Here is a 15,014-nt window from a genome sequence, read left to right as displayed (position 1 = left end):
TTCATGTCTGTAGACGGAACTTCTTGGGGATCAAAAACTGAGATCTTTTCAAATACCTATTTTTCTGCTTAGGTCATTCATTGCATCCACAAATGATTGTGCGGCATATCATACAACATATTCGTAAGATAATGAAAGAGTCCTGTGATAATAAAGTCAGTGAATATACTGCAATTCCTTATGTAACTTATATCAATATTTACCATGTGTTTTATAAGCTATGCTAACCTGCAGAAGGGTAACATCACATACAATACGGTGTTCTTGTGAGAGAACTTTAATGTTATGCTTTTAATAGACCCTGGAATTACTGTTTATTTCAGGTTATTGATGTTGATGCAGGAAAATCAGTAGGAAGGGGCATCAAAGGAAGGATTCTAGTCAGAAGCCCTTGCATAATGAAAGGATATATAAACTTTTCCAACAAAGAGGTGAGGTTCTGAAACTTAAATTTGTAACTGTGTACTCATTTCAGATAGGCGAGGTTCATTTTCTTATTATTGCATCGGAGATAATAATGGCTTCTCTGTTTTTGTTGAAGTACATGGTCTAATCTGCAAGTCCACATTACATCCAGAATCAGTATTATTGCTGATATATTTTCACTTTTTCCAGGGATTCAGATCTGTTGTTGATGAGGATGGTTGGCTAGATACCGGAGACTTGGGTTTCTTTGACAATGATGACCATCTCTACGTCATTGAAAGACTCAATATGATATTCAAGTACCTAATGCACCAGGTAATTAAACTGATGATGGTGAACAGTGGTGGATCCAGAGATTGCTTAAAAAATCTCATTTCCACTAGCTCCACGCTTAATTAATGATCTAAATTTAACTATTGTCATTTTGTTAAGGAGACGAGATAAATAACTTCGTTAGGCTGGCTATCTGGACCCAATGACGAGTAATACTTTTGGCCCTTGCACAACAATGGATTTGGAATAATATTTAAACAAAAAAGATTTGAGGCGAGCAATACTACTAATATGCGTAAAATGATAACAATTTTGTGTGTACTTAACGCAAGTTCACGTTTTATCATGAGAGCGTTAAAGTTTTTTGATTAGGCTACACTGTATTGCGATGTTTACCCGAGGAACAAATTTGCACTATATCAAAATTGTACTATACAAGGCATGGGTGTACTTGTATAAACAAATTTCACTCATAGCTTTGAACTTAATAGCTTGGTCGTGAAATGTCATATCTATGGTGAATAACGAAGGTAAACTCGCCACTGACAATTTTTACATTACTATCAGACATTTATCAATAGCGGAATACCACTGTTTACAAACCAATCACAAAGGAACACTGATAATTACAACTCTTGGCTGATATTTGTCAACCTAGTCAAACTTTGTGCATTACAACTACTGGCACTGTGATTAACGGTAGTTGTCATGTTGAAAAGAACACTATTTTGGCACAGAAGATGTGAGTGGAAATCTCCTAGCAGCAAGCAAAAGTTGTATTCACCTTACAATACAAGAAGTTGTCACGTGGAAAATAATACTATTTTCCCTCAAAAGATGTTCGTAGAAATCTCCAAGGAGCGAGCAAAAGTTGTATTCACCTTAGAATACAAGCAGAGGCAGTCCTAAGCCATGAATTTTCCAGTACCTATGAAGAAAGGTTTGATGAAGATGAAATCTTAAATTAAGATGAAGTTTTTGTATATAAAAACATAGCGAACATTGAAAAACATCAAAATTGTTCTAATTAACCCGGCGGTAGTCGCGCCCATTTTCCGAACATAAACGGTCGCGTGGGGTGTCTCTGACACCCCAAAAGATGTTATTCAATTTCTTTCAAATAGTATATTTTATTTAAAAATTTCACATCTCGACGTATTCTTTGTTTATTTAAGAATGACTATACTATATATTTCAAACCATAAATTCAACTTTTATTTTTTTAAGAAAATATTTTTGAATACCCTATTTTCCAGTAGGCAGTCCCAGCTCCTCCGGAAAATTTGCCAATTTTTTTTGTTTCAGCCAAAGAACACAGTTGAAATGTTGAGATATAAATACATGGCATATACTTTTATAAACACCAATCACTGTATCTCATCATATTTTCTGCGTCGACCTCTATTTTCCTTACGTAAATACTAATAAATGTACTAAATTAATTTACTTATCGATATTGAATCGATTTCCCAAAATGTATTCTTGAGGAAAAATTGACGATGATATTACGGTCACTTATAACTGTTGAAATACTCCTGTTACAAATTATATACAGCATTGGAAGGTAAACTAACAAATATGTAGTCCTCAACAGGAGTTCAATTTCGCGCTATTGAAAAGTTTTATTGAATCTAAAGAATGAAGAAAATAAATCATGTAAATTATTTATTTGCTTCTAATCACTTCTCAAAATTTTCAGCAAAAGTGTACCACACATTAGTTTCTGACACAGTGCACAGTATATTTTTGTTTTTATATCTGTTGGAAAAAACACATCTTCCAATTTTTTTCTTTTTTTTCTCCTCATCCTTTTCTCACGCTCATTTTACGCATATTCCTCTATTTTTCAAGTCTCTAGAGGTCATGTTCAATATCGATCTAATTTTACTGTATGGAAAAGTTAACGATCGAGTTATCTCACGAAGAAAAATTCTTTGCAGTGTGATAGTGAATCGGAATACCTAGGTATAACAAATGCACTGATGTCAGCAGTGTTTGGCAAATGAAAAAAAATGGCCATGGACCATCTCCTGATGTTTCTGTTTGTATGATAGGTGCTGCCTATTTTGTCTAATGTGGCTAGACCTTCAGTGCAGTTATAAAAGGTCAATATTTCCGGTTTTCTTTTTTATCTGTTCGTCTTAGATTCATTGGCAGAAATGGCTGTGTGAATTGTTGACGAAAAAATTACATTCTTTGACCATTTTACGACGCAGGAAACTAGAGCTTTTTTCTTCCTAACCAAAATAAGCTGCTATTTTCTTCTTTCTTTTACATATACGACTTTCAGTGCTAAATCTCTTTTATTTTTTGCGTGCTGTTCTCGCAACCGTCAAATTATTGCTTAGAATTTCATCTGCTTGCGGAATATTATTGAGCCAGTAGTTCCAATTATGTTTCTCCCGTTTCTGTTTACAAAAGAATATTCGCTTTAACTCCTATTTTGGACTGGTATCTACAAAAAATGGACCCTCTGGTTGCCACCCTGAGTAGGTACATTTTCAAATACAATCGAATTTGCCGATGCAAAAATTTTGATGCCATAATTTGCGGGTTTGGAAAGTAAATATTTCCTATATGAACATCTTCTTTGAAAAGGAGTCAATTGCTCATCACCTTTTTTTCATGGCCCAATTCTATTATGTTGCCGTGTACTGCGAGCAAACATCTCAAATACATCTCTACTTTGTGCCAATTTTGCCACTTCTCATTTTCTCTGCTCTAGCAGTCACGTTTTCGAAACGAAAAGATAAAGGGGAAAAGAGAAATATGTTATGGCTCATGGAGGAATAACATATTTCCACTCCTAATCCATTGTGGTTCCAAAACAATAAAAATTTCTGTTACTCAGTTTTATTTGCCCTGGCTAAAAGTAAAATACTAGTCAGGAACACTTAAGTCTTTCCTGTCTGTTTCACTATTTATCTTACGAGAATAATTTTTAGTGACTTTCTCTACCTGTATATTAGTGCAATTTAGAATTTTCTCTGCCATTCTTTCAATGAACATCATACAAAAACAAACCATTCGTGTTTCGAATCCAAATTATTTTGCCAATAAGTCCCCTCCTCTTGGTAACACTGCTACAATTTTATGTTTTTATGTTTGGTCTTGATCCCTGCGTATTACACGTTGCAACTCCATACTACCCAACGTACTTAAGCTCCCTTCCCTTTTACAAAAGCTCATCATCCCTGAACTGTCGTTCAGTGTAAGTATCATGCGCAGCTATATGACACCGGTCTTCTTTTTCGTCAGAATCAATTTTCTTCACTCATAGATTCATTCAAAAGGCAAAGACTTTCTTTTACTCTAGAGATAGCTGCCCAGCCAGCACAGATTTGAACTTATCCTTGGAGAAATCAGATATTGTGGGGATAAGCTTATCCTCCATGTGTAATATCCCTTTTTTCCACGATTTCAAGCGTTTGGGGAGGGGATGTCATGGTACCATATTGCCAAAATTGGCCGCATAGCAGCGCGGAAGTCCTCCATTACCGTTAAATCCATTATAGTGGCTTCGTGTTTACATTTTTGGTGTTGTGTATAGTGGTGTTATTTTGTGTATACAATAATAGTTAAAGTGATAATGCGACCTAAGCATCGTTTTTGTGTGCCTGAGTTCGATGTAGGCTACGACGGTACGTACAATTGTGGCGACACATCAAAACATCCCGGATTGTCGTGGATATTAATGAAGGAATCATCGACAGTGCTGTGATTTGTTAACAAATGCGAGGTATTAGTGATCGTAATTGCCAAATTCTTGGGTATAACGGTAATGGATTTCGAATTTGTGCTTTTAGAAACCATTCGTAAGGTAATTCACCAGTCTCCTCTATAATGTGATGTAAGGAATTGAACAGTAAGATTTATGGTTTACCGATGAAGGTATAAGGACTGCTCCGTGTTCTAGTGTATTGTATATCGTTCCAAGATGAATCATTCATTAAATATATCGTTTTTAGAGCAATAATTTTGTTTATTTTCCACCTTCTTCTAACGGATTTTTGGTATGTTCCTAAACTTGCGTGAATGTGTAACATAGTGAAAAAAAACCTCATTGTGGAGACTAATGCGGTATTGGCTTTCGATGGTGAATGATTCAGTGCATTATATTTCATCGTGTATGTTATTATACAGTATTGTATTGCAGTATCCCATGTAGCATCAAATATCTCAGAGGAATCTCACGAGATATGATCTCATAGGCATACAGACCTCATAGACAGAGTGGTCATATATGCCTCGTGAGATGTCTCTGGCATATTTGATGCTATAAGGGATACCATAATATAATAAAATACAATGATGAAAAGTAATGCATTGAATCTTTCCTCATCGAAAGCCAATTTATGTTATTACGGTTATTACATTATTTTCACGTAGTTCTCATGAATCTCGCGTGGCAGCGCAGCGATCGTACGCGAAACAGCTGCCACCTAGCGGCAATTGTACGGCGTAAGGATAGGCATATCTCCAAAAATGCGGAAGTGCATCTCCGATTTATCCCAAAAAACGGCGTGGATTATTCATACTTTATCTCTGCTTTCAGATAGGTTTCGTCACGGCATATATGTATAATATCCTCGTATTTAGGGATAAGGCAAAATCTGTGCTAGTTGGGTGGCATCTAGTATGAATTGAAAACGATGAATGTAAGTATTATAAGGCCAACCTTCACTGGTAAATTCACATAAACATGTAAATAATGCTTTTTTTTGAATAACTACTGCACTAACGTAATTGAACAAAGTCTTCAAAAAATTACTTCTAAAAAATCGCATTTTCTACAAAAGTTGACGTCAGAAACAAATAATTCCTCATCCAAATTTTCAATCAAAAGTCAAAGTATATTAGCAATTTCCTTTTTTTAGAAAGACTACAGGAATCCATAGTGTACTGAATGAACGTGCTGTAAGTAATATATGATCGATTTTTCGTGGCTCACTTCGAGAAAAATCACTGTAACATTATTAGAAATTACTAATTTTCTATATGTTTACATAAATTTAGGCAAAAATTATGCCAAAAAATAAATATTTATTGATGTAAACGTAAAAAGACAGCTTTCATGGCCAGTTTCAGAAAAGTAGCTATCAAATGTGATGAAAATGAATTAAAAACATTCAAGGTGACTTTGAATACTAGGCGGCAAACCGTAACGAGAACGGTCGCGTGGGGTGTCTGGCGCACCCCACTCTGCAGAGCTTAGACAAAAGTAATTTTTCTTAAAAACTTCCATTGATTTTATCATAATCTTTTACATGTATTCTCAGACAGCTTAAAAAATCAGCTAGAGGAGGTTACAGATCATTGCAGTCACCATTGCAAGAAAAAATAGTGCTTATATAAGGCTGGGGTGTCTGGGACACCCCACGCGACCACCGCCGGGTTAAGTAATTGAATGAGGTCCCATCGATAACATCAACTTACAATCAAGGTATCCATTTCCAATGGCTGTGGCTCAGACTGCTACAAGGATGTTGTTTAGGTATTATAAAATTTTTTGTTCAACTGCTCCAGTGTAATATTTTATGCGCTTACTCAGATATTACTATTAAAAATAATACAAAATATGAGGTCTTCTGAGTCTCTATAATCGGATATTTTGTTTTAAAAATGCCAGCTTGTCCCAAAAAAGGTAAATGTCCGCCTTCAGGGTTCGGTATCACAAAGGCAGGGTAGCTGGCCGTTATATCACACTGGCCCCATAACTGTGGTGTGACTCCGACCGGCGGCCACTCGTAATCGCTCTGGGACGATGAACATGCTTCCGAACAGTACAACACCGCAGGGGACACTCATGGCATGCGGTGAGCTGTTAGAACCTGTCCAGTGATGTATGTAGCTATAATGTTTTATTGTTTCTTGTGGGACGGAATCTAAAGTCACAAGAGTTTTTTTAGGCTTAATCTGGTGTATTATACCATACGAGTCAATAAAATTTTACTGGAAAACTTCCACAGATAGTGCCCATGAGCATAAATTATTATAAAATGTTGAAATAGAAGTATTTGTGGAAAATTGGCTGTAGATTTTGATTTTTGTATTGAATGTATTTTTGTATTAAAGAAAAATTGTATTGAAAAAGTTTTTTGAGGGAATGGCATGGTAAGTGCTGAAAAGATGGCATAGCATTCAGCCTGTCTTGTTTTGCTTTCTTTTCTAGGTTTCGCCAGTTGACATTGAGGGAGTGATTCTGCAGCATCCATCTGTTCAGAGCGTGGGTGTTGTGGGAGTCCCGAATCCTGAGACGACATCTGCAGCCAGGGCTTACGTTGTCATTAAGCCAGGTTGCAGAGTCACTGAAGAAGAAATCAAAGCAATTGTTGCAGGTAAGTACAATTAGCTACGAATCATTCCTTACATTGCCGCTCATTCATGACTTACATGTTCACTGCTACTGCACTGTTCAGAAATAACATTATAGAAGAATGATATTCTAAAGGATGTACCAAAGCTGCATTTAGAATTTTGTTGCCTAGTCTTGTTCAGTGTTATTTTTGACGATTTTCAGAACTACCTTTCTTGGATTAATGACTCCTTTCTCAAATCAGATAACATGCCATTCTACAAGCATCTTCACGGAGGTGTGGTTTTCATGGATAAATTGCCAGAATCCCGAGGAGGAAAAGTGGATAAGCCAGCTCTTTTAAAACAAGCAATCAGGGAGAAGAAATCATGATTTATGTTATTTGTTACCATTCTCCTGTACTTGGAATGATGTTTAATTTGTGCTTCTTTTGTTGGGAAGTGCCTTCTCATGGTCAATAGTTTTCTCATTGCCATTACATAACGCACTAAATCAGAAGACTAAACAAATAAAATAAAAACTTTTTTTGAGTGTAACAACTCCATTCCCGATATTTTCCTGCTCGTGTCTATCGTGAAGTGTATCTATACGAAAGGTGTTACAAAAAAAAAGTTTTCTAGAACCAAATTTTTTTTTGTAATGATAAAGTTCTGTTTTTATTAGTAGCTTCATTTACAACATACTAAGAGAGAAAATATAAAATAAATAAAATAAAGGTGTTAGAAGATTAAAGAGAACCTGATGATTATTTGAAAGGGCTAATCGAAGAGGTCATTTTTGAGATTCTTTTAGATTACATTGCAATTACATGGAACAAATTCACTAAATAGTTTATAGAACCATAACATATTATAAAAGTTTAAAATCTGTGAAAGATTATTTTTTTTAATTACTTCCATCTGGTTTTTAAGAGCCAGAATAGCGTCAAAATGGATTTCTTGCAATTCCCTAAAGTTTTCCGAGGGGGGTAGGGGGGGCTGGGATGAGGAGGAGGGCCCCATAATGAGTCCCAGCTGAGGGCCCCCAATCACCCAATGCCACCCCTGTGACCATCCATAATTTACTTTCAGCAGTCCCTTAAGGGACAGTAAGAGATACATTTTTCTTCAGACTAAGTCTAAGTATGTTACCTCAGACCATATAAGTAAGTAGACCTGCCGTTTGGGCGGAATGCTGTGGCCAACATCGCACGGCGGGGAAGTGAGGGGGATGAGGGAGCATGACATCACGGTTGGGAATGCAGACGATATTCCATACATGCGCTTGAGATAATTTAATGCTCATCGGCTGCGAAGTCGCTGAAAAGTTACGATATTGGGCATGCAAAATGATTATAGACTTCAAAAAATATATTTTTACGATGAACTAAGGCATCTTATAGCCTTGACTGTGCAAAAAAAGCTAAATAAATCGATAAAGTGAGAAGCGATCATATTAAATACATTGATTAAGAATGTCATATGTAAACATGGGCATACCCAGCGAGAGGCAGGGGGGAGCAGCCACCCCCCCTGCAAAAATTGCATAAGTCTTTAAGGAAAATCAGTAGTGAATTGAAAGTATTCAACAAATTTTCTTCAAACCAACAAAAAATGATATGTTTAAGATAAGTAACTAAAATAAAACTATTTTTTCAAGTAAATAATCTCATAAACTAATAAAGCGCTGTTATAATTTTCTTAAAATGTTAGTTTCATTAGTCTTTCCAATGCTAAAATGTCACAACTTGGCTTGCCCCCCCCTCCTAGATCATGGCTTCCCCCCCTAGACTATGGCTTTCCTCCCCCTAGACCATGTCTTCCCCCCCTCTAGGTAAAAAGAAGGGGTCTTGGCAAGTATCACGTAATTTTTTATGCAAAAACCAGTTTATTGCGATCTCGGTAATCTTCAATAAAAATAATTAAATCGTTTTATTTATAAATCAACATAATGAAGCCTAGATTTACGTATTTACACTGAAAATACGCATTTTGATAAATCCTAAGTGAGATTAGAAAGAAGGCGTAGAGTAAAATCCCACGATATCTCACAAAGGGTGTAGGGAGGGGTCCTTAAAAAAGCAAAATTATTTCAGAAATATTACTTATTTACAAGTAGATTAACCTAACTGTGACGACTGTGACATTCCTAGAAAATGAATACACAGACTGTCCCAAGGGTCGTGTGTCATTTTTGACCTGTAATTTTAGTAACTTTATATCGAGCAATATTCATGAAAATTGGCACACTTATGTGTATAGGTCCTAAGTTTTGTTGAGTGTAAGCAAAATTTTACAATTTTGACCTTTTGACCTCACAATGTGGGTCCAAACCAAAAATTTGAATTTGCCTTATGGGGTTTCAATGTTAAAAAAATCGAGATAGAAAAAAGTCTGAATTTCATTGACCAAGGTGTCAATTCTTAGGTTTCTGGACCCAAGAAACCCGAAAATAACACTTTTATTTACGAAAATTCAACCATTGACCCAGTAAGGCCACCGTCAAGGTCATAAAGGGTGGCAAAAAGAATAGCATACCAACAAAGGTGTCGACCCATGAGTTTTATAGGGTGCCCAAGTCATTGGTATTGTCCAAATACCCTTATTATTCACTATTTGACCTCCAAGGTTAATACGGGAGGTCAAAGGTCATAGAGGTAAACGTCTGGCCATCGTGACAACCAAGGTGACAAACCATAGGCTTTGAAGGGTGCCAAAGTCGGTTTTTCAGTTCATAGATCCGTATTGTTGATTTTTGACCACCGAGGTCTCAATGGGGGTCAAAGGTCATAGAGTTAAACGTCGGGCCATCATGACAGCCAACGTGTCAAACCATGGGTTTCGAAGGGTGCCAAAGTCGGTTAGGCAGTTCATAGATCCTTATAACAATTTATTTTGACCTCCGAAAGTCATATTGGGGGTCAAAGGTCATAGAGAAAATATGCAATGCCCCCTTCTTTCCAAAATTTTTCCATTTCCTTGCAATATTTTCCGACTGGCCTCCCATGCCCTCTTAGTTTCACACCACATTTGATTATTTATTTCTCTAAACATTCTTTTGATTTGCCGCCCAATGTGAAAGACAAAACTCCGTTTAAAAAGATATTGGCTATGTCCAAAACCATAAAGTAAAACATAAAAGAAATGGATGAATACAGCTTTTATTGTGATTGTATCATGCAATCAGATAAATATTTAACCATTAAAGAGAAATATCATAAAACGACAAAATTAATAGGATAATAAACTGAAATGTGAACTTGGAGTTTTAATTGTGTTAGTCAACCGTCCAACTGCAGAAATGGTTTCAATCAAAAGAATGTTTACAACGCTAAAATAGTATTTTAATATATATTTTTTTAAATGTCAACACAATTACAATTTACTAATATGACGCATTAAAACTTAAGTGTAATTTTTTTTTTCTTTGGCATATTTCTTATATTTGAGTGATTTTTTCTTCATCAAGAGAATCAAAGATCATGAAATTTTTCACAGGAATTTGTTTAGTTATATTTCACACGTTGAATTGCATTCAAAGTCTCAACACTAGATGGTGATTTTTCTGATGCACACACTTCATTTACAGTAGAAAAAAAAAACGTGTTCAGTCGCAGCATTAGCTAGTAGTGAAGGCAAAGAATATTCCTTAAGTTTACTGCACTATTGTATGGAATATGCTTTGTTTCAAATGATGAAATTTTTATAACCATTTTTACTCTATCAAGATTTGTGCTGAAGCCCAAGATTTTACCCTTTTCTAACTAGTATATTTTTTAATAATGATACCTCATTAAAAAGATCGTATTTGGCAATATTATTATATGGAAAATTTTATGCGCAATGATTGAATGATTTTAGAACATCATTCCAATTAAGTTCATGTTTTAATGTAATCCAATGAAAATGTTCAATATAATGTTAATACAACGTCCACTCTTCTAAATAATCTTTGCAGTTACTATAGACATTTTTAACGTGATTCATGATATCTGCACGATTTATTGCACCCACTTCGAGCTCACTTATGCTCTTACTGATGGTTAATGGAAGAAAATTACTCTCTGACCACTTTTGATTCAGATATTTTTAACTTCATTCGCTACTTTGATTACCAAAATTTTATCACCTTCAATAACTTCAATATCATTTTGAAAAAGAGGTGATTGATTGTGTATAAAACTATCTAAATTTGAGGATTCTTTTTCAAAAAACTATTCTAAAATTCTAGGACATTAAACCTGTGATAGAAAGTAGGAATTCATAGTGTGGTATAATTCAAAAATTCTATCTATCAGCTGACAAACGAGGTAACTAGCGCGTTCTACAGTAACCAAGTATTTTCTGATATTCGACTTCCGCAGTTTCACAAAATTCTTTCAGCATTTGAACATGCACAGTGTAATGTAGAAATAAAAATATATTTTAATGACAACATTTTCCACATCTTCGGGCAACAAATCAGCAGCTGTTTGAACGGCGTTATGTATCATGTGCGCTGCAAGACCGATTTGATAACTTGTGATGTACAGGCCATAGATCTGAAGGAATGGCTATGAAAAATAGCATGGAAAGACATCCTTCTGCTAATGCTCGTTTCTTTTCTTCGTCTCCATAAATTGTTTTTACTAAAAATTTCTGTATTTTGGAGGAAGATGCAGCAGTATTTAAATATCTTTTATGCCCTTGCGTCTCCAAGTGCTTCGAAATATCATTCCTACTACCATGAAAAGTAGAAAATTATCCGTTACATTTCACACATTTGACAAAGTAATCGCTTCTGGATTTTTTTAATAAAATGAGAATCACTTCTTAGATGATATTTGAATTCGCATCCTCTTTTCTTACGCATTATGACAAAAATCGAAAAAATTAAATTATGTCATGAATTGTTAAAAAAAATGAATTGAAAACTCTGTAAGTATACATACGTACAAAATTACATGAAAATATTTATTAAGTTATTCAATGAATTAAATACAATTGATTGTTATAAAGCAAATTTATTTCAATAGTTATTTTAATCCAATCCTCTAATTCTTTCCAAATTATTAATGCATTAATAGGTATAATTTATTCCCAGAATTTTCCGTAGCGTAAGTAAGTCGAAGGTGTCACTTGCAAGGCCGGCGCTAGACCTTTTTCCACTACCACAAAATATAAATACGTAACGCGAGAGCTGTCAGCTAAATAAAAAATATGCATTTATGAAAGAACTAAATTACTTACCTAAATCATCTGAATGCTGATTTGTTGACATCCCTTTTTTAATAGCACAGGCGCGCAGTTCAATTTACATCTCATAAGTGACCGTCAAAAAAATTACTATATGCGAAGACGTTGCCGGGTTACTTCGTGGACGACCGGCAAATTCTTTACACCATGACCCCTTTCCTCTCTAAAATTCTCCCCGTTTACAACTTTTGTGCAAGATTTCATGTTTTAATAACGATGTTCCGAATGATGCTAGATCGCTAACGAGATAAGAAAAAAATCTGCGGAAGTTTGCAAAGGGCTTTCTCTTCATTTAACTGCCACAATATGTTTTCGTCGCTGCCAATGCCGAAAAATGCCACTTTTCATTAATTGTAAGTTCACCAATCCAACCATGGCTGAAGGAAAACTTCTCGTACATAACACAATAAATATTAGTACTTTTAATTGAAAAATCGCGAAGAAAAATGGTCAAAATACCGGAGTGATACAGTGAATCCCTATTCGTAGCTATGCACTTCAACGATGGGCTTCCCAACCGTGACATCACGCCTCTTTAAAAGTGGGTGGGGAGGGAAGGGAGCGGAGGGGAGATATTGGCCACACGTCGAGCCATGGGTAGGGGTGGGGAATCGCGGGTCTACTTGCTTCTATGGTCGAAGTACGTAACAAAAGAAAAAAGAAGGTCCAAAGAATTGACAATTGAACAAAGATAAGACACCGCGATTAATAAAAAAAAATCAATATAACAGCAATAATATTTCAACTCATCATGCTGGAAATTTGGGATGGGAACAAGTTTTTTCGGAGAAAGAAATAATCCTATTTTCAAATGATCACTCAAAAATTAAGGACATAGTACTAAGAACGATATCGCCCTCTTGAAAATTTTGTGACGTCTTAATGACTCCAGCTAAGCAATCGATTCACTCGAAGGAAAAAGTGTTTGATGGCACTCTGCCAGAACCCTTCTCAGCCCTGTAAAACTGTTGTGTTCCGCGTACTGAGGGGAAATTTCCATGGCTGCTGATAGACATTATATGCGGCTCCATAAATTTCAATTTTGAGGGTTGCGGCAGGCTTACTCTGGTGGAATTATTACATATTAGTAAGTTAAAAGTTGCTGAAAAATTTTGCAAATATTTCAATTGGAAATATTGTTTTGAAGTATTTGTAGAAAACTGACGGAGAGAGTTAATTTACGAGCAGCAATTTCACATTTAAAAACTTTTCCAAATTTTGACGATGCATGATAAAATTTCATAAATAGATATCCTTTCCCAGTTATAACTAAGGATGTCCAGAATTATTGTCAAACCGATGAATAATCAAGCAAAGCAATATTTAATTTCTTTATTCTGCCGCCCAGATATTTGAACCACATCATGCGTAAACAGTTTAGGGTATCACCGAGGTCAGCGCTTCAGAACGCGGCTGGTAGGAGGGAGAGTTCGGAGCGCCTTGATAGTTAACGTATGGAAGATCTCTCTAGATGGCTTCGCAGTAGCCGGGGTAAGTGGCCCCGCTGAAATTTTATCCTTGTTGCCGGCTACCCACCATACATTCCCTTGGGAGACAACTAGCCCAGGGGCGGGTGCCTATTGACTATCTCTCAACTATCAGAAGTTGTGGATGGAAATCACGGTATCATCTTCTATATTATTTCTACTGTGTAGATACCTTTTCAACTTATACGCAACCAAACTCTACAAATGAGGTACCAAAATGCACAGAATTTATCAGAGAACATGCGACGGCATATCTTACTTTCTAAATATTGCTATTGTTTCCTAAAATTGGTTTTTAAATAAAAAAAAAACAAAAAGCGGTAAATATTCCTGACGATAACGGCGCACTAACTGATACGTTTGTTCATTTGCAACAATATCTCGCATTCTTTAAATAACTTTTATCAAAATGCGGCTGATTCCACATTCAAGTCTCCTGTTGATACGTAAGTATGAGTCATCATGTGCGTTTAACAGAGGATGGTGTAATTACTTCCAATGTTGTGTTTAAAGAGGTCCTCTGACCTCAATTTGTACATGAACATTCCAATTAAATTTGTACATAATGCCCTGCCTTTTTTTTCTACATTTTAAAATTAGAAACGCGCCTTTCCCTCTGTGGACCTGCATTGAAAAGAGCGGGGGAGGCCCGCTCGTTTCCAAAATTTCTGAAAATCGAGTATTACTTATTGCTGCCGTCAAAACCCTAAACATTTTCGAAAATTCAGGCACATTTCGTAAAAATTTTCTATCTCTTAAGGCCGTTTTACAAGGGGCACGGAATTGCGCAGATTAGAGCTGCATTAATTTCTAAAATGACGTGGAATTGAGCGAATGCATGAACGAAATTTGGAAAAGGGCTATTTTTCCGTCTCGCATCCACGCATTCTCGCATGAGTTCTAGCAATTCACCTCTTTACACGACGCAATTTTGATTGCGCCTTCGCACGTACGTCAGATTGCGCAATTCCGTGTACCGTGTAAAACGGCCTTTAGAAAGATATACTAAGGCACTTGAAATACTTTGTGTAAGAAGCGGCTTTGTGCCTAAATGAAGGGACAGAACTATTACGTATAATTGTCGTAGAGGCCATTGTGTCAGTATGCTCAAAGTGCGCCTTACGTTTTTCAGAGGATCTCTTTTGTTTATAGCACCTAAATTATATAATTACTACCAAGCAAAATTATAGAGGAGACATTTTGTACAAATTTTCTTTCATTAGTAAACAATAGTAAATCTTGTATAAACTTTGAAAATAAGCCTCGTTAAGATTTTTTCTTCTGTTTTTTTTTGCCAGA

General features: G+C 35.8%; 1 protein-coding gene across 1 annotated transcript; it reads left to right on the top strand.

Moving 5' to 3' along the window:
- Positions 1 to 193: 193 nt before the first annotated feature.
- On the top strand, positions 194 to 7,543 carry LOC124162573 (luciferin 4-monooxygenase-like). Its single transcript, XM_046539152.1, has 4 exons — positions 194 to 431; positions 616 to 741; positions 6,872 to 7,037; positions 7,260 to 7,543. The coding sequence occupies exons 1-4, from the start codon at positions 399 to 401 to the stop codon at positions 7,385 to 7,387; spliced, it is 453 nt and encodes a 150-aa protein (XP_046395108.1). The 5' UTR covers positions 194 to 398; the 3' UTR covers positions 7,388 to 7,543.
- The last annotated feature ends 7,471 nt before the right edge of the window (positions 7,544 to 15,014 follow it).

The sequence above is a fragment of the Ischnura elegans genome, chromosome 7 (genome assembly GCF_921293095.1).
Source record: "Ischnura elegans chromosome 7, ioIscEleg1.1, whole genome shotgun sequence".
In the NCBI taxonomy this organism is placed as follows: domain Eukaryota; kingdom Metazoa; phylum Arthropoda; class Insecta; order Odonata; family Coenagrionidae; genus Ischnura; species Ischnura elegans.
The sequence above is the reverse complement of the archived record's forward strand: the minus strand, read 5'-3'. Positions and strand labels throughout refer to the sequence as shown.